Source organism: Globicephala melas, chromosome 2, assembly GCF_963455315.2.
Source record: "Globicephala melas chromosome 2, mGloMel1.2, whole genome shotgun sequence".
NCBI lineage: Eukaryota > Metazoa > Chordata > Mammalia > Artiodactyla > Delphinidae > Globicephala > Globicephala melas.
The window spans coordinates 25,189,153-25,215,479 of NC_083315.2; the positions used below are offsets into that span (position 1 = coordinate 25,189,153).

Sequence of the window (26,327 nt, forward strand, 5' to 3'; positions counted from 1 at the left end):
GGGGCGTCCGGGGGAAGGGTCGGGGAGGGCCCTTGGGGGCGGGGGCGGACCAGGAGCGGAGCCAGGGGCCATGGCGGCGCCCGCGGACCCAAGGCGGCTGTGCCGGCTGGTGCAGGAAGGCCGGCTGTGTGCCCTGCGGGAGGAGCTGCGGGCTGCGGGGCGCGCCGGCTGCGCGGGGCCGGCCAGGGACACCCTTCTGCATTGCGCCGCGCGCCACGGCCGCCGGGAAATCCTGGCCTATCTGGTCGAGGCCTGGCAGCTGGACATCGAGGCTGCCAACAGAGACTACAAGCGGCCTCTGCACGAGGCTGCCGCCATGGGCCACCGGGACTGCGTGCGGTATCTGCTGGGCCGAGGGGCCGCGGTCGACTGCCTGAAGAAGGCCGACTGGTAGGTGGCGGAACTTGCGGAGAGACCCTCACCATTCCCCGCAGAATCGTAGATTCCCGCTCCTTGGTCGGCCTCCACGCCATAGCCCCTCAGCCTTCCCCTATTGAGCAGAACATGGTTGCTACCCTTATGGGGTTACTGCTCCGATCTTCTGTTCCAGACTGCCTCCCATGATAGAGCAGAGAACAGTAAAGTACATGATCAGATAGAATATAAGCAAACTACAAATTGTCTATATGTCCTACGTATAGCATGAGCCCCAGGGCGGGATGTTCTTCTAGGAACATGTAGCTAAATGATTACTTCACCAGTGACATTGTTTTAACTTTATACTTTGAAATTCGTAGTTATAGGTTCTCAGAAATTTGCAAAGACATGGGAGAAGTCCCATGCACCTTTCCCCCATCTTCCCCCAAAGTTAACATGTTAACAGCCACAGTAAGGTAACAAGAAGAAGGAACCGCAATTGCTACAATCAGTATACTTACTCGGATTTCACCAGTTATACGTACACATGTGTGTGTGGGGGGGTACTCTGTGTGATTTTATCACGTGTAGCCTTGCATGACCACCTCCACAGTCAACGATGCTCACCTGTAACCATCACACAAAGTAATTGCATTGTGTTAGATCCACATCGTTTTTAGTACTATGTCTGTCCACCTCCTTAGAGGTTATGAACATCTGAAGATTCATAACATAATGAAGTTCCTGAATGAATCCACAAGGGATTCCTGATCTGATATAAATAAGGAACACATCAGACAGCCAGATAGCTAAACAAAGTGCATCTTGCCCACTGGCATGGGGGGGTGGGGGGCGTAGACCTGGTGACTTTTTGAGGTTTGCACTTTGGCTGTGACTAAGCACAAAACTGATTTTCTTATGCTTATCCAGTTCTGTGGGTAAGGAAACAGTCTTCCCAAACAACCGTTAAAAGGGCACGTTTCATTTGATTGTGTGCTTGGGAAGTGCAGTTACAGTGAGACATTTTTGCCTGTTCTCACCTTGCTGGCTTTCTCAAGTACCTTCCCTGGATTCATTCCCTCTGTGAAGCACTCTTGAAGATTCCAGCCTTCATTTATCTGGGTGTCTCCCTCTTGATTTCTCATTCACTATCATTACTACATTACCAAAAATAAAAAATCAAAATAGTGTTGGTAATTAAGTAATGTCAAAGCAGTCTCAGAGGACAGATCCTGGCTGAGACCCATGTAGTTACGTTGAGCTTCAGCTGGGCCAGCCCCTGGGACAGGAGGTAAACAAGACCTGCCCCTGCTTCCGAGAGTCATAGCAGATGAGAAGGCAGAAGCACAAAATCACTGATGTGGGAGAAGAGGAGTTGATAGTGATGTAGTTCACTGTCCCATGGTTGTGGACACACATCAGTTCAGAACCTTATTGTAATCACGCCGTTTCATTTGCTCCACCAATGTAGGCTCCTTACGGCAAGGCACTTTGTCATCTGCTCTGTTTTAACTCCGTTTCAGAACAGTTTAATTATCGGTTACTGATTGAGGTGAATGGGATAAGTCCAGCACAGTACTTCTTATGCAAATATTAAGCACAAACTGTGATTTTGACTAGTTCTGTTCCAATTCAGTGCCATACTAAAAACTAGTTCAGAAACAACTTTGCCTCCTCAGTATTCCCCACCTGTAGGGGCACCCACGTCACAGTCATTTTCCCCTTGTTAATTCTCCCAGGGCCCTCACGACAGGCAGGGAAGTTGCCAGCCAAAGCTGTTTTCCTGCTTCCCAGACTCTCGAGTCCTCTAGGTCTTCCGTCTCTGCCAAGGGTGTGCGTTTTTCTGAAGCCCTGGTCGAGCGCTTCTAATGCCTCAGCTGCCCTTCCGTCTGACAGCTTGTCCCGATTGATCTTAGGACTCCTCTGATGATGGCTTGCACAAGGAGGAATCTTGAGGTGGTCCAGGACCTCGTGGAGCATGGCGCCAATCCACTGCTGAAGAACAAAGATGGCTGGAACAGTTTCCACATTGCCAGCCGAGAAGGCGACCCTCTGATCCTCCAGTACCTGCTCGCTGTTTGCCCAGCTGCCTGGAAGACAGAGAGCAAGATTGGGAGAACCCCGCTGCACACGGCAGGTATGACCTGGAGCTGTGCGGGATGCCACCCACCAGGGAGCGAGGGGTTGGGGAAATGGCAAGGAATACGAGCAGCTTTGGGGTATTTTGGCAAACACTTAGTTTCTAAAACCAGTGTCACCGGGCCCTTAACATGCTCTTCTTTCTTGTTTTAGGTGACTTTTCACATACATTTGTCTTCTCCTCCCCAGTTAGATGGTAGGCTGGTTCTGTTCCTTACTAAGTCTTTGACCTTGGGCAAGGAACTTAGTCTCTTGAGCAGGTTTCCTCAGCCACAAAATAATGATAATGATGATGCCCATATCACAAGGTCGTAGGGATTAAGGCACATGCAAGGCCCTCTGTGCAGTGCTCCACACGCAGTGAGCACGGGACAGCTACAGCTGCTATTTTCACAACCATTTTGACATTATTATTATTAAAAGCAAAAGGAAAGGGGACTATTTCCTTTTATCTTCAGTAATACCTACTATGGTACTGTCCATTTAAATAAATATAGGTGCTTATAATTAAATACCAGGGCTCAATGGATGTGACTTATCTAGTGACAATGTTGAATATAAATCTGGACTACCATTTTCATTGTTTGGAGTAATTATCCTTAACTCTGAACTGTTTATTTGTAGATTATCTTAGTTGAAAGCAAAAGCACCACGGTATAAGACAAAAGGGGCACTAAGCAGACCAAGAGTCCAGGTCAAGACATTTAGAACATAATCTTTAGCCCTCTGGATAGCACATTGAATTAGAATACAGGGCTTTTAGGTTTCTCTGAAATCAATGCCTGTGACATGATGTAATTGAGGAGATAGGCACACAGTTATTCTGGCCACAGTTAGGGACTAAAGAATCCTTTATAAAACTTTGCACATGAGTGGAAAAACTTCTCTGCTCATGAATTGTTTGATGAACTACCCTGCTCTTGTGGAGAAACAGTCAGTGCCCAGTCATTCACACAAAATAGTGGAGAGTAGGTAGTCAAAATCTTTTTTTTTTTTTTTTTTTTTTTGGCCACGCCGTGTGGCTTGTGGGATCTCAGTTCTCTGACCAGGGATTGAACCCGGGTTAGAGCAGAGAAAGCTCGCAATCCTAACCACTAGGCCACCAGGGAACTCCCTCGAAATCTTTATTATAGAGGATAGTTATTTCTAGCAGGAGAATTAAATTCCTGGTTATTTTGTCATGGATTACTCTTAAAATGTTTTACATTTCTTGGGAAAAAACTGACTGGTCCTAGGGATTTGTAGCACGAAAGTGAGGAGGCAGGTTTAAGATTGAATGTTTGCCATCAGAGTCTCATAAAGACAAGATAATCAAGTGTGAGCCTTGTACCTGTTAAGTGAAAACATCACCCTTTACCACTCATCGAGCTAAATTTGTCTTTTTCTGGGGCGGTGGCAGTGTACCTAACTTAATACTCTTTCCTGGAAGTTACAGCTAGAGGGATGGGGCACAGAGAGGTGCCAGGAGGGAAGAAGCATTTTGGTTTTGTGCTAAAAAGCTCTCATTCTCAACTCTCTCCACCCAGCAATGCATGGCTGTTCAGAGGCAGTAGAGGTGCTTCTTCAGAGGTAAGAACAGAACAGCAGATTAAGGAAAATATTTGCTAATTGACAGTTAATATCAGTGCTGCATAATATCAGAGCTCAGACAAAATGTTCATAAAGAATCTAAGGTACCAAAACAGACATGAACAAAGGACTTAAGCAGATAAAGAAGGTGAAACAAAAATAGCTGACAAACCTGGGGAAACATTGGCCTTTTATCTGTTCATTCAACAGACATTCATATGCTCACTCAGCACTCACTGTACCAGGCACAGGGGCTACCACAGCAACAAGATAATGCGGTTTCCCCCCCAACCCATGGAACTCACAGACGGGCAGGGAAGATAGACGCTGCCCATGTCGTGTGAGTCTGATGAGCATTACAGGGAATTGCGAGGTCCCCACAACAGCATGGGACGTGGCCTAGGGGTGAGGGATCTTGGCCCCAGTGACACTGATGCTATGACCTGGAAGAGGCTGAAAATGGGGGCAGGGTGGAGGGGGCATTCCAGGCAGAGGTGACAGTACCGTGAATGCTCAGGGCCGGGGACAAACACAGTGCACGGAAGAGACCAAAAGAAGATAGGCACTTGCTGTGTCCCAAGAGTGACGGGGAGGCTGCAGAGGAAGGGCGATTCAGGGCCAGTGGGACACTGGGCACCACCTGAGGATTCCAGATCTTGTGCTAAGCATATAAGATACCACTGAATAATAAGAGATTTTCATTTTTCAAAGATCCCCTGGTTGCAAAACAGAATGGATTGGAGGGGGAGCAAGCGTGGGTGCTGTGAACGCAGTCCGGCGGCTGTTGCAGTTGAACAGGAGAGATGGTGGTGGCTGGACCACGATGCTGACTATAGGGTGAAGAGAAAGGTCTGGAGACACTTGAGAGGTGGAATCACCAGATCTCGGTGAATAAAGGGACAAACGGAATGAGGGAGAAGGACGAGTCCAGGATAATGGCCAGGTGTCTTGTTTAAGCAGCTGGTGCTGTGCTGGTGCCACCTGCCGAGGTAGATGACACCTGGGGAGGAGGGGCAGGCTTGGGGAGAAGCTGGCAGTGTCACTTTTGGGCATGTTGAGTCACATGTACCTATGAGACACCCAGGCAGAGACATCCAGCGGGCAGTTAGACACAGATTTTAGCCCAGAAGAGAGGTGTGGGCTGAGATACAGGAGGGGGCCTCGTCAACATGGAAGTGACGATTGAATCCATAGGATGGAAGTGGTTACCTAGGAGACGATGAGTGAAGAGGAGGAGGCCTCATGTAGTGCCCCGAAAGCATCACTGTGTAGGGCTTGCCTCCTACGCGTTGGGACTGTATACCTGCAGTCATAAATACTCCTTCCTTCATTCAACAGATGTTTTCTAAGCACTTCCTGTGTGTGTTAAGCACTGGGTGATAAGCAGTTAACACCGTTCTTTCCCTAACAGCCTTCAGGCTAGTGTGGAAGCCAAGTATAGACACACAATCACAGAAATGTCATAAAATTTCAAATGGTGATGATACTACAAAGGGAAAGTCCACAATGCTTTGCGGGAGCAGGGGTCGTCCTGTAGATCTGGGGGAGAAGATGGGCCTCTGAGGTCCTCCTGAAGCTGAGATTTGAAGGATGCCTTGGAGTGGCCAGGTGAAGAATGGCACTAGGATGTTCCAAGCAGAGGGGACCAGCAAGTGCAAAGGCAGCAAAGAGCCTGGCACCCTGGGGAGCAGAAGGAGGTGGGACAGGCAGGACCGTTGAAGGTAGGAACAGAAGAAGATGGGACAGGTGAGAGGTAGGGCCGAGAGGAAGGGGAGACAGGTGTGACCACGAGGAAGGTAGGAACGGAAGAAGGGAGGACTGGGGAGAAGGGAAGACGGGTAGGAATGAAAGGAGGTAGGACCATGAAGCAATAGGAACAGAAGAAGGAGGACAAATAGGCTGTGGGACCGAGAAGAAAGTGGGACTGGACAGAAGGGGGGTCGCCTTAAGCACAGGGAGGAGGGGCCAGAGGATCCCGGAGAAGTGAGTGGATGCCACATAATCCTGACCGTGGGAGGTCATGTTGAGGTTTTAGGCTTTGTCCTTTGTGGTTGGGAAGTAGTTAAAGCTTTTAACCAGGAGAGGCTGTACCCAAATTACATGGTGAAAAGATTACTCTGTTAGTGGTGAGAACAGAATGGCTGGGCCAGAACCAAAGAGAGAAAAATGGGTAGGAGGCTGTTGCGTGTTGACTTGGTCTTTTGTTTTCTTTTTCCCGGCTGCACTGGGTCTCGGTTGCTGCACATGGGCTTTTCTCTAGTTGCAGCAAGCAGGGGCTATTCTTAGTTGTGGGGTCAGGGCTTTTTTTTTTTTAACATCTTTATTGGAGTATAATTGCTTTACAATGGTGTGTTAGTTTCTGCTTTATAACACAGTGAATCAGCTATACATATACATATATCCCTCTTGCGTGGGCTTCTCATTGCGGTGGCTTCTCTTGTTGTGGAGCATGGGCTCTAGGCGCATGGGCTTCAGTAGTTGTGGCACACGGGCTTCAGTAGTTGTGGCACACAGGCTTAGTTGCTCCGTGGCAGGTGGGATCTTCCCAGACCAGGGCTCGCACCCGTGTCCCCTGCCTTGGCAGGTGGATTCCTAGCCACTGCGCCACCAGGGAGGTCCCTGTTGACTTGGTCTTAAGGGGTGAAGACAAAGATGGAGACAAGGATACAGTTTTGTTTAATATTTTGGATGTAGAATTGAGAGGTTTTGGTAATAGATTGGCTATGAGGGATGAGGGGTGACTTCAAGGTTCTGCATGAGAAGCTGGAGAGATCATGGTCCCTAAAATGTGACAGGAAGCTTAGAGGAGGAGAAGGTTTGCTGGGGAAACCAACCTGCTCTCGAAGAGCTCAGTACAGATACTGAGGTAGGGAAGGAGGGCAAGCACTCCAGATTCTCACGGATCATCTATAAGGCAGCTGGTCAGGAGTCAGCACCGTTGGGTTTGAAGCAGTGACTGTTCCCAGCTGTTACTTTGTGTTTGGGCTCTAGGTGCCAGTATGAACCGGACTGCAGAGACAAGTGTGGCCTCACACCCTTCATGGACGCCATCCAGTGTGGACACATCGACGTAGCCAGGCTGCTCCTCGAAAAACACAAGGTATAGAAATGGTTTGGTTTTATCCCTTTAGTTCTTCCTACAAGTTTTAGATCATGGGATAAACAGGAAGCATTGTTCAGATCATGGGTTCAAATCTCAGCTCTGCCACATCCCCCCCTCTGAGGTCCCCTTTACCTCTTTAAGCAGCAGTGTTTCCATTTGTAAAACAGGGTTACTATAAGGATTACATAACATAATGTACATAAAGCAGTTAGCAAAATAAGTATTCAATAAATAGTAGTTGTTTCGTAATAATAATAACAACGGACTCTCCCCAGTGACTCTATTTGTTTGGCACTTTAGCCTACAGCGTTGAATCTTAACCATTTTTTTTGGTTAGAGCATCCTTTGGGAATCTGACAAAAGCTTTGTATGTATCATGTGCCCAGGAAAATGTACGTAGACCACAGAGTTTTGCCAAAATGTCAGAAGTCCATGGTCCCAGGTATCTCTGCTCCTTACTTTTGTTCATGTCTCTCCCAACCTCTAGGCTTGTGTTTCTGCTGAGGACTCCCTGGGGGCCCAGGCCATCCACCGGGCAGCAGTCACTGGGCAGAATGAGGCCGTCCAATTCTTGGTCTCTGAGCTTGGCATCAACGTAGATGTGAGAGCAGCCTCCACCCACCTCACAGCACTTCACTACGCAGCTAAGGTTTGTTTCTTTCCAGAACAGTGTTCCTGCTTCCTGAGGCTTGCCTAATTCTGTTGATGAGTAACCCTGTAGTCGTGGTTCTTTTGCTCGATCTCTATGGAAAAAAGAAATTGCCCATGACATACTCTTAAAATGGTCATGATTCTAAAGCCCTGTGGCCCTTTAAATAGAAACCTGCCTTTATTTGTTTCTGGGTAAAAACTGAGAAGAGCCCTTTACTCCATGTAATGTCTGGGCTCTGTGTTCCCTCCTGCCCTTTTTTGTTTTCAGGAATAATGTTATTTGAAGCCGTAAAAATCCATCGTATGAACTTCCTAGTTCCTTATCCTTTTACTGGATTTCAGAAGATTTCTTTAAGGAAAGGGAATTGCATTTACTGGGCTCTCTGATGTATGAAGTATTGAAGACACACAAAAGTTTTCGCTAGAAAACTAGCCACTATCTTTAATATTATTGGCCGCCTGCCTTTACTTGTTTTCCTAGCAACAGGAATAAACATTTTTCTGGTGAACTGCACTCCCCTGCCTGTGTTCCCCCTTTGAGAACGTGGGTATACAGTTGAGGGTGGGCTAAGAGCATGGTCTATGGCCACGGGGATAAAAGCGAGTGGGAAGATTGAACCTGCAGCCTTGGTTTCAGTCTCAGCAGGTACTGACAGGCTAACTGGCTGGACAAAGGTATATTGATTGCTTCACGAAGGACAATGCCAGCTATGATAAGAATCCCATCCAGGGGAGGTTACGCTCTTTTCCAGTTTATTTCTCCCCTAAAGATTTAGCAAAGAGTGTGTTTGCTTGGGACATTTAGAATTGTGCTTTCTGAGTAAATCACAAGATTTATACTCCTTACACTGAGGGAAACCCAACCATAGTGGTCAGTGATTTGGCTACAAAATTGATCATCTGTATTCTAATAACTAAACGTCACCTACATCTTTAATGATTTATGCTGAAGTTCGAGAGTAATGTGATGAGCCTTCCTTTGGATATGAAAATTCAGTTTCAGCAGTCGAGTATTTTAGAAGAAGCACCTAATGTGCATTAGAGTTTGTGTTTAAGACTTGCTTTTGTTGTTACAGTGGTAACACCTTTATTTCAACTCTCAGGAAGGACACGTAAGCACAATTCAGACACTCTTGTCCTTGGGTGCCGACATCAACGCCAAGGACGAAAGAAATCGATCAGGTACGACCTCATTTTACACGTGCTTTGAAAATTATTAGTAAACTGAATGTAAACAATGTAAACAATGGACTTCTATGTTAAAATCATCACTTTTAATATTATTCCTCTAGTAGCTCAGCAACTTTTCCTTAAAAAAGCACCTCTTCCATTTGCAAAGCTATAGAACTACTGCTGTTACCATGGTAACAATGATGACTACTACTCCTTACTGCTGCTGGTATTACTGTTGTTGTTTTGATTATTTTAAACCACACAACATATGTGACATCAAAGCACTTTCTATCTTAATCCATGATCACACCAGCTCCCCAGGTGTTACATAGATTCTTCATAGGTCTTCTCTCCACGGAATGTATTTTAAAACCTTAATCACTATAATTTTTTAGATTTTGGGCTCAGAAAGATATATTCAGAGCTAATTCCTTAGACCTGGACTTTAGAATAAACCTTCTTAGCACTCTATGCACCAGTGTCCATCTTGCAAGGGTTAAGTAGGACCTTGTGATGCCTCACAACTCACTCCAGGGCTGCAGAGGAAGATCACTAAGTCCCAGGACACAAACTTTCTCCTAACGACAGGGGAGCAGGACCCAGGATCATGGCTCACAGCACATCAGAAACCCTCAGCGCCAATTTCTAACCAGAATGGGAAGATGTGTCAGCAGTTTTTCTTTCTGTTACGTCATTCTCACTCATGGTGATATTTTCACTTACACAGAGAATTCACAAAACTTTGAAAATGTCTTCTGTACTATTTAAAGTCTCCTATTTCTCATTAACTTACTTTGTTGTTTTAGACAAGTCTCTCAAATTCTCTCTGATTGGTTTTGTTACTTTTAAAACCATTTGTGACCAAGTCAGGTTAAAAGGAAAAATGTTTTGATCCAGAATAGGCAAAGTCATAGGGAAGAATATGGAACTATGAAATCTGTGCAGTTGAAAGAGTCAGTGTTTTTATCAGGGGCATCCTGCTCCCCAGTCAGTACTGCTGTAGGTGATGCACTGAGCTGGGTGCCTCTGTCCCCACCCAGCCCTGCACCTGGCCTGCGCGGGGCAGCACGCGGCCTGCGTCAAGTTCCTCCTGTGCTCTGGGCTCGAGGACTCTCTGGACATGACGGGCGCCCTGGCTCAGCAGCTCACACGGAGTCCGGACGTCCTTCAGTGCTTCAACCACAGCGCAACAGCGGAGGGCGTTTCCAGAGGAAAACAGTGAACCCACAGTAATCCACGTCCTGCTGCTTGAATCTGTTTGCAGATGCAATGAAATGGGCCAGTAGCCAGTGTTTTCTGCCCTCCCTCTCCTGCACTCCCCGCTTTGGTGGCGGATTCCCCAGGAATGAGGCGTCTGTCTTCCTGGCTGTATGACTGCACACCGCACGATCGGAATCTTTCCATAATCTCTGATTCACTTTTTCTGCCCTTCCAGTGGAGTCAGATGATGTTGATGAAGTCGGTGTCTGGAATCCTTAGAGAAGCATGAAAATACAGTGTACATACTGTTATGTATGTGTGTGAAATGTTTTATAATCAAGAGTGTGTGGTGAGGCCATGATAACAATATTTAGAATATAGCAAGTTCCTATTGCCTTGAGAGGTAAAACATAATTGGCCTGTATACTTTCTTCTTTCATGGGCTTTTCATTGGCATTGCAATGGTTTAACTTTTGGCTTCAAAGCCTGGAAGGAAATGCTGGGATCTGTTTACATAGACATTTACAAGGAATGGAAACGTTTCTATAGTCTAAGCACTGCTCCTTGAGCTATAATGTTTTAATCTTGAGGTTATTATTTTTTTAATGACAAGTTCTGAATTGGCTCCCTTTGGATAATAAAGGCATCTCAAAACGCATTGAAGATATTTACAAAGCCTTTCCACGACCTCATTTGAAAAATGGGGTTTGTCCCACAGGTCACATTTCCTGTCCCACCTTCCACCTGCCCACGGAAGCTTGTGGCTGTCCAGAAGTGAAACACTCGACATTGTAACTTTGAAAAATTTTGTAGCAACTTAAACAGATTGAAGAAAGGATGAGTCCTCAGGCATTTGGATTCTTTTCCTGTATCTTTTCCTTTTCTTTATATGCAAATAATAATTATTAGTCCAAGTCAATCTGTTAAAAAAGCGTTTGCATCAATCACAAGCAAGACTCAGTCCCCTCGTTCAGTGTCATCTAGTAAGAACTCATCGCACGCCCTCACCCCCGTTCTCAGCATCGTGCCAGGCTGGGCAAATAGCAGGAATGTCCAGTTCTCTGTTATTCCCAGGTGGTGCTGGCTGATTTTTATCCCTAACAACCAGATAAATGTGCTGGTAGAAACACGACTGGGACCTCTGAATCACACACTGTCTCCATCTGCACCTTCTCCAGCTGCAGTTAACCGTTTCCTGTTGCTCCAGAGATGTCTTCGTGTCCCTGCCTTTGGGTCTGAGGATGGCCTGTTACGTGCATCCCTACTTGCAGGTGGGACAGAAAGACCGGTCTGGGGCTGCCCTTCTCCCCTCAACACACACGTGAAGCAGCTTTTTCTTTGCAGTGACTGCACACAGGTGTGTTCCCACCCGAGCTGTGCCTCTGCCTTACACACTCGCCGTGATGATGGTCTGTCGGGTTATGCTTGGTTCTCCAGTACACGGGTCTCCATTGAAAACGCCCCTGTAGCGTGGACAGGGCTGCTGGATGCTGCTGCCAAAGCTACTCGAGAGCCAGAGAGGGCAGTGATGATAGTAACATTCATTGTGGCAAAGATAGTGGTGATGATATAATTACAACCTATTACCGCAGTAGTAATATATTGAGAATGCTAATGACAATGGTGGTCATTACTAATGATCATTAGTATTAGTATGGTGGTCAATACATTAGTAATGGTGGTCAATACTAATGATCATTAGTATTATTCTCTCACTTCCTAATTATAGGTACTTTTCTCACTTCCTTTGGGTGTTAAAAGTGGGGCCCGTCCCTGGCCACCAGATCTAGAATTTTGTTCCCTCCTTCAACATTTTATATCTTCTTCACTTAGTTCATGTTTTCTCCATAGCATTTACCACTGTGGAATATACCAGCTGTCTTGAGTTATTTATTTTCTCTGTTGTCTGTCTCACCCACGAGAATGTAAGCTCCTTGGCCAGGGTTTTTGTGTCTCTTGCTCACTGACTATATCTACAGGGCCCAGAACAATGCCTGGCACATGGTAAGGTTGTAGATCATGAGATAGCCAACGAGTGAACAATAACTTCTGTTTCTTGAGCACTTGCTGTGTCCTGGATGCTGTGCTGAGTGCCTTTCCTGGCCAGTCTCGTTCCATCCCTGGCTCTTAAGAGGGGCAGCCCCTCCTAATTATCCTCCATCTCAAGCATCCTTTCTCATCCCGACCTCCTTAGAGAAGAGCCTGTGCTTGGTTCCCAGTTCATGGGCACTGCCGGCCCCTGCCGCCTGGCTTCCTCACTGCTGCTTTTAGGTCACCGGGACCCAATTGCCAAATCAAGTAACGTGCCTTTAGCCCTCATGTTACTGATCCTTTCAGTTCAATTATCAATCACTCCCACCTTCCGGAAGCTCGTTTCTTGTCACCTCCGACAACACGCTTCTGGGTTTTCCTTTCTGACCTTCCTTTTCCGTCTCTGTCGTGAGCGCCTCTGTCAGGGCCTATCCCACACATGCTTCTGTCCCCGCTCAGCACTGTCCCTGTGCCGAGTGTGCCTCCACCCGTCTCATCCATCTCATCTCACTGCCCCCTGACCGTTGAGTCCCTCCAGCCCTGACCCTCTGCTGCCGGCTGTACGTTTTTGCATGGATGTCCCAAGGCTGCCCCACACTCAACTCGCTCAAAACCTAGCCTCCCCCTAAAATAAAAAATTAAAAAAAAAAAAAACATTGTAAATCAACTATACCCTAATATAAAGTAAAAAATTGTAAAAAAAAAAAAAAAAACCAAAAAACCCTAGCCTCCCCCAAACTGTGTACATTCATTCTGCGCCTGCTGTCGGAGCTGTGACACCGCCCTTGATCCCGCCTCCCCGGGTCCCTTCCTTCTACAGGAGGCCCGGCCAGTCTGGTCAGCTCCATCCTTATGGTGACTCCCTGGTTCAGGCTTCACATCCAGACCGCTGCTGCCACAGCCCAAGTTCTCCTCCTGCGCCCCCTCAGATGCATTCCCCGCACAGCCGTCGGGGCTCTGATGTGACCAAGGGCGCTGACCGCCGATGCTGGCTGCCACCTTCACCAGGGTTCCCAGCGCCTCATCCATGACCCACGTCCAGAGACCGTGGCCGGTCCTTCCGAGAGCACAGCTGATCCACGTGAGAGGTCAGAGCAGAAGCCGGAAGGGATACAAAGAATTGCTGTCATTTGAAAATAGCTGGGACCCAACACACATTACCAAAAAAAGTTATACAAGAAAGTATTTACAAGACAAAAGTAGAAAAGGGATTGCAACATGGAAAAGAAAGCACAAAACTCACACTCAGAAAATGAGAGCTCTGCTGTTGGGGGGCGGGGGGAGCAACACTTTATCCAGCCTGCTGTTCCTAGATCCGCTAGCAGGTGGCGGCACAGAGCAATGTCCCTTTTATTCGCCCAGGCTTTTTTTTTTTTAATAGAGCCCATTGTAAAATATAAAAAAGTAAAGGAGAAAACAAAACCGATCATTCCGCTGCCCTGAAATGACCACCCTTACTTCTTCCTAGTCTTTGTAAATGTACATAGTTGAGATGATGCTGTCTGTGCGGTTTACCCCAACTTTACATCTCAAGCACATCCTAATACTCTTCAGAATTCTGTGACCTTTTACTTTAATGGCTGTCTAATGCCCCATCGTATGACTGTCCACACTTATTCCTTTATGTTGTCATTTTGGGGTTATTTTATCTCGTTAAGATGAGATGTAGATGGGATAACCAGTGAAGCTTTGTCAAATTCGACTGAAAGCAGGTTTAGGGAGCGGGTCCTTCGGGAGGTGGGGGAGGGGGACCGGAAGTCCGTGGAGGCCAAGCTCCAGGCGCACAGGAGAGCGGAGGGAGGGTAAGGAGACAGCTTCAGGTGGACCCACGCAAACACCTCAACTGACATCGGTATTTAGAGGGAGTGGGGTTGGTGGAACACGTGTGTTACATTTTCTACCATCGCGAATAACAATGTGAACTTACATTTGACGGTCTGTAGACTTGTTAAAATTGCTTTCATAAGCCGGCAAGGGTGTGGAGGGTTCAAGACCCAATTTGAAAGAGGGATGTGATGTTTCTCGAGAAAAACGAGGTAGAAGTGGGGCCTGGCCTTTGACCTGAGCCGTGACAGTAGGATTTGCTTGGCCTGCATGAGGAAGGCCTATGGGAAAGCATTTGTAACATCCCCCAGAAAGGTGATTGACTTTGTAACATGGACAGGCCAAGGGCTTCCTGAGAAGAGCGCTGGGGAATATCTACACTCATCAGCCACCCAGGCGCTGCCACGGGGCCTTTTCTGGCCTGAGAACGTCAACCTCAGGGTGGACACAGGCATTTCAGCCAGCCTCGTGGTGTGAGCTAAACCTCTTTTTCCTTCTTCCCCGTCTCTGGAAGACTCAGAGCATACTTAAGGGTGGGTGGCATCCCGGAGGCACATGAAACAAGATGAAAAACACCGCAGAGCGGTGATTACCTCTTGTTCAGGGTTCACTGCTCCAGGCGTTCCTCGCCCGGTTACCAGGATGGCCTGAGGACCAGTGGTACTGCTGGCAGGATCAGGGCGCCTCTCCAGGCTCTGCAGTTAGCAGAATCCAACTCACATCCAGAAGTGTGGCTGGAAGGGAGCCCAGGAAACGTGGTTTATAATCTTCCTGGTACTGCAGCGTAGGAAATCCCATAAAGAGGAGGTGGCGTTCGAGTCCACACACCCACCATACTCGGTGTTGCTGGAATACCTTAGCAAATCTACCACCTGGGACCAGCACAGCCCCAGGGGCTAGTCACCAATGCCTATAAAATAATCCCCCCAAAGGAGAATCATTTCAGTGTTCTTGGGACTTCAAAAGTAGCCAAAGAATTCAAGTGACAGCTTATGGCAGAAAGTCTTTTTCAGTTATTGAAATTAGGGCATAACTAAGAACATTCAGAATACCACACACACAGTTTAGGTGGTCTTGGTATAACTGGTAGGGGTGGGACAGCAGTGACTGCAAAATGAAAGTAGTTAGCATGTACATGCTCTGTTAGGGGAGACTAAGGGGAAACAGGTGTTCAGCCTAGAACATTCCAGTGGATTTCCTATGAAGTCAGTGTGTCCTGAGTTTAACTTTGAAACAAATTTAAAAATTGAAATTAATTAATTAATTAAAATCTACCACCTGGGAAAGTGCCTGATTCCCACACACATCACCAGAGCTGTGCTACCACGTTCTTAATTTCTACTAACTTGATATACCATCTCACTGTTGTAATCCTGCATTTCTTTAATTATGGATCAGATTGAAGATCTTTAGATTGATTTACTGGCCATTTACATTTTTTCAGTTTTTATCAGCATTCGTTTAGCTATGACCTAGTCAACAACAAACTACCACAAAATTCAGTGGCTTAGAAAACAACTGTTGATTTCTCCAGAGGCTTCGGGTCCTCCGGTGGTTTGCTGATCCTACCTGAGCCGGGCGGGTGGCGTCCTGTCGCTTGAGCCAGCCGTGCAGGATGGAGTCGGCTCTGCTTTGTGTGGGTCCCTTCCTCAGTCAGGCTGGCCCGGGCTTGCTCTCCTGACAGCGGCAGAGATTGGACAGAGGAAAAAGAGACTCCAGTGCCCTTCTGTCTCTGCCCTGTGTGTGCAGACACTCCCATCCCATCAGCCAAAGCAAGTCCTCCTGCCAAGCAGAGCATGCGCCAGAGGGCACCACCCAGAGCCTGGATACTGGGAGGCTATTGACTGAGACCACTAGTGAAATCAACGTCTTGCATTATATTTGACTGTTGTTTTGTTTGTCTTGATTTGTGAGAGCCTTTTTTATATTGAGTGAATTAGCTCTACACAAAATTCACGTGGTAACTAAAATTTTTGGTGTGCATTTATAAGTGAAGAAAAAACAGACTACAGCATTGCAGAGATAATTTCCTATATATCTCCTTTTTTAGAAAACCTCTTTTGAATAGATATGGTCGTACATAGAGGCTAACTAAAATTCTTGGAGTGGAAAGACACCGCCTGGATGCAGTGGGGTATGTCTGTTTGGATTAGTCTCTGATAACTTCAGAGCACCTCTCAGATTCTAGAGCATTCACCCGTGCCAGACTACAGCATGCGTGGACTTTATTTTTCCCCGTTTTGCTGAAAATCCACAATCAACTAAGATTCAGATGAACATAAAAGACCTAGGAACGAAGTCCAGCTTGCAGGTTACCCTGTCCCTTGGTCCACAGCTCTGGTCTCGCTCTCTCCCCATTCTTCCAGTTGACGCGGGCTTAGCTAGCTCAATTTAATCATTTAACATTAGACTGAAACAAAAATCGCTTAGTAAGAAAGGTCCGCAAGTAAAGAAAAACACATACTCCAAAAGCAAAGAAGAATGGGCCTCCATGAGTGTGGATCCCATATTTTCTCAAAAACACCTTCCTGACCTTATATGCATGTATGTGGGGAGGGAAGATCAATAAAACATTTACACACATAACTTTTCCTTCTCGGAGCTTCCATCCACTCTATTCACACCTCCTTTGTTGCCTACATTAGTTACAATATAAATTCTCCCATAGCAAATACCCAAAATAACAGAGGCATAAACACAAGTGTATTTCTCTCCCAGGTAAAAGCCTGGGCAAAGCCAACCTAGGGTGGGTTAGGACAGTTGGGGACAGACAGACTCCCGATGTCAGTGGTCCAGGCCCTAAGACTGCTCACCAGCCTGTAAAGGGAGTTGCACCCCCGTTTTAGGAAGGCAGGTGTAGGGACTTCCCTGGTGGTGCAGTGGTTAAGAATCCGCCTGCCAATGCAGGGGACACGGGTTCGAGCCCTGGTCCGGGAAGATCCCACAGGCCGCGGAGCAACTAAGCCCGTGTGCCACAACTACTGAGGCTGCGCTCTAGAGCCCACGAGCCACAATGACTCAAGCCCGCACGCCTAGAGCCCGTGCTCCGCAACAAGAGAAGCCACCACAATGAGAAGCCCGCGCACTGCAACGAAGAGTGGCCCCTGCTCACTGCAACTAGAGAAAGCCCACGTGCAGCAATGAAGACCCAACACAGCCAAAAATAAATAAATAATAATAAATAAATGTTTTAAGAAACCTTTAAAATTTTTTTAAATTTTTTTAAAAAATTAAAAACGAAGGCAGGTGTATCATTTCCATTCCCATCCCGCTGGCCACAGCTTAGCCATGATAGCTGGCAGAGAATCAAAGTTGGGGGCCAGATGGGGTCTCTGCCACATGCCATTTTCAGAGCTGCCTTGATGAGGGCTGTTTGTGTGCCTTCCGTGTTCATTGTGAGGATTCAGTGGGGTCGTGCTTGAGGTGACCGGCACATGGTAAGCACATGCATGTCACCTGTGGGCATCTTCCCCGGTAACAGCAGCAGGATAAAGAGTCAGGGCTGATGCCCTATGGAGGCATCATTTGTATTTTGTGTCCTGAATTTTCTTTCTCTTTCCTTCCTTGGGGACATCTCCCCACTTGACCCTCAGGTGCCTCCCTTTTCTTTTTTTAATCATTCTTTTTTTAATTAATTAATTTACTTATTTATTTATTTGGTTGTGCCAGGTCTTAGTTGCAGCAAGCGGGCTCCTCAGTTGCGGCTCGCCAGCTCCTTAGTTGCAGCTCATGGGCTCCTTAGTTGTGGCTTGCGGGCTCCTTAGTTGTGGCTTGCAGGCTCCTTAGTTGTGGCTTGCAGGCTCCTTAGTTGCGGCATGCGAACTCTTAGTTGCAGCATGCGTGTGGGATCTAGTTCCCTGACCAGGGAGCGTACCCGGGCCCCCTGCATTGGGAGCGTGGAGTCTTAACCACTGAGCCACCAGGGAAGTCCCCCTCCATTTTCTTTACTGAAAAGAAAATTTCATCTCAAAATCTTTATCCATGCTAAGATGTTAATAAATGAATGAAAAACTCAAATTTTACCAGTCCCTGAGTAATCTGCATTTTACCAGGGATCAAATTATTAAACTGAACGAATGAAGCTCTCGAGCTGAAATGCATGCACCATTCAAAATGTAAAGAGGGATTTTAAAAATGTGTTCTGGGCTTCCCTGGTGGCGCAGTGGTTGAGAGTCCGCCTGCCGATGTGGGGGGCGCGGGTTCGTGCCCCGGTCTGGGAGGATCCCACATGCCGCGAAGCGGCTGGGCCCGTGGGCCGTGGCCACTGGACCTGCACGTCCGGAGCCTGTGCTCCGAAACGGGAGAGGCCGCTGCAGTGAGAGGCCCGCGTACCACAGGGAAAAAAAAAAAAATGTGTTCCATCTGGGCCTTTCCTCCTATCTTCCTACTTGAGACGTTTTCCATCCCTTTCATGACTACGTCTTGTTAACATTGTCTCCTTTCAGCATCTCAGGTGGGTCAGCTTTTCTCCAGGTCCCCTGCTACCCACCCAAGTTCCAACCAGGATCCTCTTGTTCCAGTGACTATGGCTGCGCAACATTTTACCCCAGAGTCTAACGGTTCAAAGCAACGTTTCCCGTGCTCATGGAGGCTGTGGGTCAGGGATTCAGACCAGGCATGGCGGGTGGCTCGTCTGGTGTCCATGTGGCCGGTTGGCGGCCACAGGTCTTCACAGGGGCTTCCACTGGAGGCCTCTCCCTATGGGCTGGTGTGAGCTTCTTCACGGAGTGAGACTGGGGTCCCAGGGGTGAGCATGCGGGGTGGGGGGAGGGCAGGGCAGGCAGAACCCACACTGCCTTTCCCCACCTGCCTGGGAAAGTCACGCAGCATCACCTCCCCACCTGCCATCCGTCAAGGCCGGCTGGGAAAATCTCACCCAGGAGCCAAGGGAGACAGCCTCCACTTCTTGGGGGGAGTCGACAAGTTCCAGAACAGGTGGGACAGCAAGTGAGCCCCTTTCCACGTTGCCTCCCCCATTTCTCTCTCACCTGAATTCCTATAATGGCCTCTGACTGGTCTCGCTTCTTCCACCTTGGTGCTTCGCTTTGTGTAATTCTCACAAGCAGCCCAAAAAGCTTATAACAGATTATATTGTGCCCCCACTACCCACCGCTAACTCACCAACTTCACTTGGGGTGGAGCTCAGTCCCATGCCACCCACCGCGTAGAAGACCTCTGGGTCCCACTTCCATGTCAAAGGCCTGCCTTCAGTTCCCCAAACTGACCAGATTTTCTTACCCCTCAGTGTCTTCTGGAAATTTCTCTTGACTTGTCGTGTGGGTTCCTCCTGTTCATCCTGGCCCCTGAGCACCACCCCCCAGAGAAGCCGTGCAGGACCCCAGCCTCAGAGCAGCCCTTCTGCAGCACTTTGTCCCATCCCTTCACGCAGCTGTTCATAACTGCCCGGATAATGCCGTGCTTTCCTACGAAACAAAAACCCACGAGATCAGCATCCACATCTGCTTTGCGGTTGGCATAGTGTGGAATGAATGAATTCCACAGTGAGGAGCTGTGGGAAAAGGACCAGCGTCTGCCCTCACGAGTCTGATGTCTGAGAGAGGAGCAAGGCTTGTTCTGTGACTATGTGACAGGCACAGTGTGCTGGGGGCCAGGAGAGGAGACAGCTTCGCAGAAGACGTGTTATCTGGGATGGGCCTCGAAGGATGGAAAGAATTTTGATTCGTGGGCTTTCTGAGCGGAGTCCACAACAACGATATGATATCGTGAGTTTGGGGCTGCCAGAGAAGATGCAGTTACATCTGAATTTCAGGTAAACCACGGGTACTGTTTAGTATAAATATGTCCCAGATATTTCGCAGGATATAATTACACTCACAAAGTATTCGCGGTTTATCTGAAATTCAGGTTTAAGGGGGTGTCCCGGGTTTTCACTTGCCAGGTCTGGTGACCCTAAGTGAAACTCCAGTTCACAGAGCATCCTTGCCTCTGCTGGGCAGTTTCTGCTGAACAGTGGCCCCTTTGTTTCCCGTCTCACAAACCAGGGACAGAGACAGCGTGAAAAGTCATGTGACTCCTCTGTGGGCATCTCAGCCCCTCGAGATGCCATGTTCAGGTGCCCCCGAGCTCACCCATGCCGAGTCAGAGCAGGTGTGTAGGATGAATGCCAGGAACCAGGCTTGGGTGGCAGAGGACTCTCCCTGCCTTTCACTGTCTGGGAGACTGCACCAAGTGACTCAAGGTTCTCATCTGCACAAAGGCCACAACACCCACCCGGCAAAATCGCCAGAGTACAACGCCTGGCACACTGAAGGGGCTGAGCGAAGAGTTGGCACCGTGGCATTGTTATTTTGTTTGTAACCTGTCTTTAAAAGCATCTCCATGGCTTACTGTGTGGTGTCCGTTTCCCCGATAGCAACAGGGAACAGTATTGTCAAAATTTTTCAGATCTTAGAGTTTTAAGTCTAAGAACCCATCCAGGGACTTCCCTGGCAGTCCAGTGGTTAAGACTGCGCCTTCCAGTGCAGGGGGTGTGGGTTTGATCCCTGGTCGGGGAGCTAAGATCCCACATGCCTCGCAGCCAAAAAACCGAAACATAAAAAAAACAGGAGCAATATTGTAACAAATTCAATAAGGACATTAAAAACGGTCCACATCAAAAAAAAAAGCACCCATCCAATCCAGTGGAGGCTCAGCAAAGTTCAATAACTTGTCTGCCCTACAGCCAAGTGTCTGAAAACCCAGCTGGCACCCTGCCCTCTTAGTCACGGGTGTGACGCTCCCCGAACGTCCAGTCACCCAGGCATTTCTCCATGAAGGCATCAGGCTGCATCGCTACCTCTTTCCAATAGTTGGGAGATTTTCTCTCTTTTAAATATCAGTGAGAGGGAACCTCCCTGGTGGCGCAGTTGTTAAGAATCTGCCTGCCAACGCAGGGGACACGGGTTCAATCCCTAGTCCGGGAAGATCCCACATGCCATGGAGCAACAAAGCCCACGTGCCACAGCTACTGAAGACTGCGTACTTAGAGCCCATGCTCTGCAAAAAGAAAAGCCACCACAATGAGAAGCCCGTGCACCGCAACGAAGAGTAGCCCCCGCTCACTGCAACTAGAGAAAGCCCGCGCGCAGCAACGAAGACCCAATGCAGCCCAAAAAATTAATAAATATTAGTGAGAATTGTGCCAAGGCAGGAATTTCAGTTTCCCACTCCATCTGCCGGAACATAATCCAGAAGTTGTCTTTTCTCACTGGCCTCAGCACCGAACTTGTGAGCCTGACTTCTCGGTGGGGTGAATTTCCTGCCGCCTACACACACACACGTCTTACTCATTTTTTTCAGCGTGTAGGATACCCCCCCATGATAATAACCAAACACTTTTACTATGCAGGTGTCCGAAATAGTAAGTGGATCGAAAGTGGGTTGCTAATGACAGCAGGCAAACAGCCCAACCACATTTCCCCTGCTTTGCCTTTTGGTTTTCACTTCAGTTTTGTTTTGCCAAGTCAAAGGAGCTCACAGGAGAGGCCAGGCTGCCAGGCCGACAGCAGGGCCTGAGATCGTGTACCTGGGGCTCTTCTATAGTCAGCATCTGCATTGCTTGGGTTAACTGATCTTCACCATATTTTTCCAAATGTCAGGGAAGAATGGGACCAGGGAGAGAGGAGCAACTGATTGTGACATGAGTTTCTCAGACGTCCCGGCTTTGTGACTCATTGCAACAGCTCGGCTGGTTTACCGTGGGGACGTTGCCCACCTGCCAGTGTCCAATAATGGAACAGGGGTCCATTGGACCCCTGGGATCAACAATAATCTTCCCTTTTCTCTTAATCCAAAGATGGGGTGGTACACTCTGTAGGCAAGTAACATCCTTCAAAACGATTAACCCACGAGGAAGTGGGGGGAAGGGCCAGGGACAGGGAAGGACCAAAAAAAAACAACCACCCACAAATCATCTCGAACCAGTTCTTCTTTACAAGTGGTTTTCAAGCAACTAACAAGATCCTATTCTCTAGATATTTTCACGGGGCAAATCACAAAACAAATCGTCCCCCTGGCAGATTGGCGAGTAAATACATCCAAGGCTATGTTATAAACGAAATACCCAGTTCTACAGGAAGGCTTGAAAAATACCTCTGAGTAAAATAAGAGGAAGTTATGAGGAGGTTGTGATTTAGAGTGCGTTCAGAGCAAAGATTTGAGAGGGTGCTCCCTGAGAAGCCATCATCACCTTCTGTTCACTCTGTTTCCCATGAGGGAAGAAGAGGTTTCCTGAAGGAAGTAGCATCTTTGGGTCGACCCACGTGGGAGATGAGGTGTCAGGAGCCACTGACCCAACTCCCAGGCTCAGAATTGTGAGATTCCTGGACCAACCAAAGACTCACAGTTGACTCTTCTTTAAAAAAAAAAAGAGAGAGAGAGAGAGAGATCTCACGTGATGATTGTTGATAAGACCAATTCCTCTAGTTTATCCCCTCTGAGGTGGTCACCATCCTTCCTGACAGCCAAGTCCAGCTAGACAGCACACACAGCTTCCCCTCAGATAAACAGGAAAGAGAGAGGAGAGGGAGAAGGCAGGTTGTGGAAGGAAATTATTATTTACGCAGATGAAAATAGCTGGGTGATTCCACATTTTCACTGCGGGAGGAAGGAGTTGCCATTTGATAGAACAGCTGCTCTTCCCATCAGAGAGCCTGGTAACTTGTGAAAAGCTAAATACAGTGCTGGTTTAGAATTGGGTCTGTGCCGGCCTCAGTGTGAGCATGAGTTTTAAGAATTAGATTTTTTTAAATGCAATTACCAAAGACAGAAAAGGTGTAGCTAAAATGGGTGATTTATTCAACAAGGACCTGCTGTATAGCACAGGGAACTCTAAATATTCTGTAATTACCTATATGGGAAAAGAATCTGAAAAAGAATGGATATATGTATATGTATAACTGAATCACTTAGCTGTACACCTGAAACTAACACAACATTGTAAATCAACTATACTCCAATATAAAATAAAAACTAAATTTTAAAAAAGACTAAAAATATAAAATGGGTGATTTAAACTTTTTTATTGCTAACTATACAACATGAATACATGATCAAGTGCAGGAAAACATAAAAGGGCAGAAAAGGCTTACGATTTTAAATGTTTATTAAAATAAAAGTGTAAGCATGCAAATAACACAAACAATATAGAACTATGAACACAGAAAGTGAAAGTTCCCTGTTATCCTTTCCAGAACCAACCAGAGGTAACAGCTTAGTGAGCAGTTTTCCAGATTTTTATCTATATGTATGTAATCAAATACATACATTTGCAGGGGAGGGTACTACAAAAACTATGATCATAATTTAATACTTTCTTTGGGGGGTTCACTTTCTTTTTCTCTCATAACTATATCTTGGACATCCTTCCATGCTAGGACTTTATAGGCACACCTTACACTTCTCAACTGCTACATAGGGTTCTATTGAGTGGGTATAATTGCAGGTGCACATTGTAACCCAAATTTTATCTAATAGCATTATAGTCAAACCAAAAGGCAATTTTTTTTTTTTTTGAGGTACGCGGGCCTCCCACTGCTGTGGCCTCTCCCGCTGCGGAGCACAGGCTCCTGACGCGCAGGCTCAGCGGCCATGGCTCACGGGCCCAGCCGCTCCGCGGCATGTGGGATCTTCCCAGACCGGGGCACGAACTCGTGTCCCCTGCATCGGCAGGCGGACTCTCAACCACTGCGCCACCAGAGAAGCCCCACCAAAAGGCAATTTTAGGGGATTCAATGTAATCATACTCTCATTACACAAATACAGTGTTTCTACTTTTTCATACTTTTTTCCTGCCCTCGTCCATCTGCACACACGTTCTCATCACTCGTTCATTTAACCGCAAGCCTCTCACGGAACCCCTGCTCTGAGGGCTGCTAGGTGCTGCCAGGTCCTAGGGACCAGGCATGGCTGGTTTTGGGAGGGAACTGACAAAACAAGCAAACGTATCAAGCCCTCCAGTTGCTCTGTAATTTAAAGTTAAATGTAAACAGGCCTTTTGTACAAATGTTACATACCTTCCTGAAAAAGCAAAAGACTCTCATTTCTGAGTCCACCTGCCGATGCAGGGGACACGGGTTCGTGCTCCGGTCCAGGAAGATCCCACATGCCGCGGAGCGGCTGGGCCCGTGAGCCATGGCCGCTGAGCCTGCGCGTCCGGAGCCTGTGCTCCGCAACGGGAGAGGCCACAACAGTGAGAGGCCCGCGTACGGCAAAAAACCAAAAACAAACAAAAGTACTCTCATTTCTGTCAGATGCTTTTATCAAAGGCAGAATTCCCTTTCCCTGTCCTGGGTCTGTTTAGTCACAGTGCGTGGGAATCCCGGGGATGGGGTGGGAGGGCAGTGCTAGGGTTTGGTGTCTGTTTGTTCGTGACAGCGGTTAGCAAGCTGGTAACTTTACCTCACTGTTCTCACAGTTCCTCTGGGGCCTGACAGGAAGTGGACTGTTTTTTCCTGCGGATCCTCCGGGCCACTGCTACGCTACAAGAAGTGTCAAGTGTAGAAGCTGCAGACACATCACCTATTCAAACATAAAGATAGACTCGGGGACTTGGATTATTATGAGAACAGAGATGCTAAACTCTTAGTAGGTAATAAGTATTTTATTCTTTTGTGAGAAAATATGTCATATTAAGAAATTAAGTTGTTTATTTAGCACACTCAACAATGGATATTTAATACTATTAGTATTTATTAAAATGCTTATGAGGCATTTAAAAATATTGTATATCAGACTTGCTAAAAATTGAAATTCAATATCAGACTTGCTAAAAATTGAAATTCAAAAAATTCAAGTAACTAAGTTTATTATGAGTAAAGAGGAATTGTGCAAAGGGGCACAGTGCCTTCTGGAAACTTTTAAAAACAGCTTTATATAATTCACACGGCATACAACTTACCCAGTTAAAATGTGGTTTTTAGTGTATTTACAGATACTTACAGCTCTCACCGATTTTAGAACATCTTGAGTCAATTTTAGAACACCCTCATTGCTCAAAAAGAAACCCCATGCCTTTTAGCCATCATGCCCCTCCTCCCCACTCCCACCGCCAGCCCCTGCAACTGCTAATTTACATTCTACCTCTATGGATTTGCCATTTCTGGACATTTCATATCAACGGAATCATACGTCAAGTGGTCTTTTGTGACTGCTTCTTTCATTGGCTCAATGTTCCCAAGGTTCGTCCAGGTTGGAGCATGTATCAGCATTTCATTCCTTTTTATGACCAAATAATATTCCATTGTTTAGATAAACCACACGTTGTTTATCCGTTCATCAGCTGATGGACGTTTGGGTTGTTTTTACCTTTTGGCCATTACGATTAATGCTGCTATGAACATGCTTTCTTAAGTTTGTGTGGACATGTGTCTTTGTTTCTCTTGGATGTATACCTAAGAGTGCTGGGTCCTATGACAGCTCTGTGTGTAAGTAGGTCCAGTGTATAAGTTCACTTGTTTGAGGAGCTGTCAGACTGTGTGACAAAGTGGCTTCTCCGTTTCGAACTCCCCCCAGCAGTGTGTGAGGGTTCCGGTTTCGCCACATCCTCGGTAGCACCTGTTATTGTCTGTCTTTTCAACTCTGGCCATCCTGTCAGATGTGAAGTGGTTTTGATTTGCATTTCCCTGTTGACTAATGACATTAAACATTTTCACATGCTTGTTGGCCATGTGTCCATCTTAGTTGGAGAAATATCTGTTCAAGTCCTTTGCCCATGTTTTAATTGGCTTGTCTTTTCAGTTGAAGAGTAATTGAGGTGTACAATGTAGTGATTGGATGTTTTTATACATAAAATGATCATCAGTTGGCCTGTCTTTTTATAATGAAATGTAAATAAACCTTCTGGAAACTTTTCTTTCTTCCTCTCTTTCTCCTTTTTCCCACTAAAAGAGCACTGGACAAGATGATTACTTAAATGCAGTCCCTGAGCACAGGATGTCAAGGTCTAGTGGAGGGGATAACACAAAAGGGGTGGGGGTCTGGGGGCTTCCTAGGAGACAGAGCACTTGAAGTGAGTTGAGAAGAGCAACCCAGCTTGCCTGTGGCCTTAGGTGAGTCTTACTCTTGATTCTGTTTCCAGCATATATTTAAATTAAGAGGATGGTGAAGAAAGTGCCTCAGTGCACCTGTACTCACTCAGAGTCACCTGTTTGTCAATTTAAAGAGCAAATACTGCTATTGAGCCTTTGTGAAATAAACCTGTTAAATAACACGTAGAATAGGCTGTCACATAATTTGGGGATTATAGAAAGACCTCCTCCTCATATAAAATATATGTCCAAAT

The 26,327-nt window shown here is 46.9% G+C and overlaps 1 protein-coding gene and 1 long non-coding RNA gene across 4 annotated transcripts; one reads left to right on the plus strand and one right to left on the minus strand.

Annotated features, from left to right (window-relative positions):
• The first annotated feature begins 27 nt into the window (after nucleotides 1-27).
• On the plus strand, nucleotides 28-23,534 carry ANKRD16 (ankyrin repeat domain 16). 3 transcript variants are annotated; one of them, XM_030836887.2, is made up of 8 exons: nucleotides 28-390; nucleotides 2,274-2,494; nucleotides 4,023-4,065; nucleotides 7,057-7,165; nucleotides 7,656-7,817; nucleotides 8,923-9,001; nucleotides 11,371-11,549; nucleotides 19,293-23,534. In XM_030836887.2, exons 1-8 carry the CDS (start codon nucleotides 71-73, stop codon nucleotides 19,524-19,526), a joined length of 1,347 nt encoding a protein of 448 aa, XP_030692747.1. In that variant the 5' UTR covers nucleotides 28-70; the 3' UTR covers nucleotides 19,527-23,534. The 3 variants fall into 3 exon arrangements, with proteins under 3 accessions (XP_030692747.1, XP_060149349.1, XP_030692748.1); XM_060293366.2 differs by lacking the exons at nucleotides 11,371-11,549; nucleotides 19,293-23,534 and adding an exon at nucleotides 15,582-18,833 and having other exon boundaries at nucleotides 29-390; XM_030836888.2 differs by lacking the exons at nucleotides 11,371-11,549; nucleotides 19,293-23,534 and adding an exon at nucleotides 10,033-10,850 and having other exon boundaries at nucleotides 29-390.
• On the minus strand, nucleotides 6,384-19,951 carry LOC132596358 (uncharacterized). Its single transcript, XR_009562462.1, has 6 exons — nucleotides 19,286-19,951; nucleotides 15,617-15,724; nucleotides 14,641-14,781; nucleotides 7,628-7,911; nucleotides 6,900-7,150; nucleotides 6,384-6,697 (listed from the first exon to the last, which is right to left on the minus strand). It is a non-coding gene; the product is annotated as an uncharacterized lncRNA (long non-coding RNA).
• Nucleotides 23,535-26,327: the final 2,793 nt, after the last annotated feature.

Excerpts from the sequence above, each read along its gene's own strand:
- ANKRD16 (XM_030836887.2), top strand. The coding sequence starts at position 71 with ATGGCGGCGCCCGCGGACCCAAGGCGGCTGTGCCGGCTGGTGCAGGAA. Across the intron at positions 4,066-7,056 it reads GTAGAGGTGCTTCTTCAGAG|GTGCCAGTATGAACCGGACT; the intron begins GTAAGAACAGAA and ends TTTGGGCTCTAG. Across the intron at positions 9,002-11,370 it reads GGACGAAAGAAATCGATCAG|CTGCAGTTAACCGTTTCCTG; the intron begins GTACGACCTCAT and ends CACCTTCTCCAG.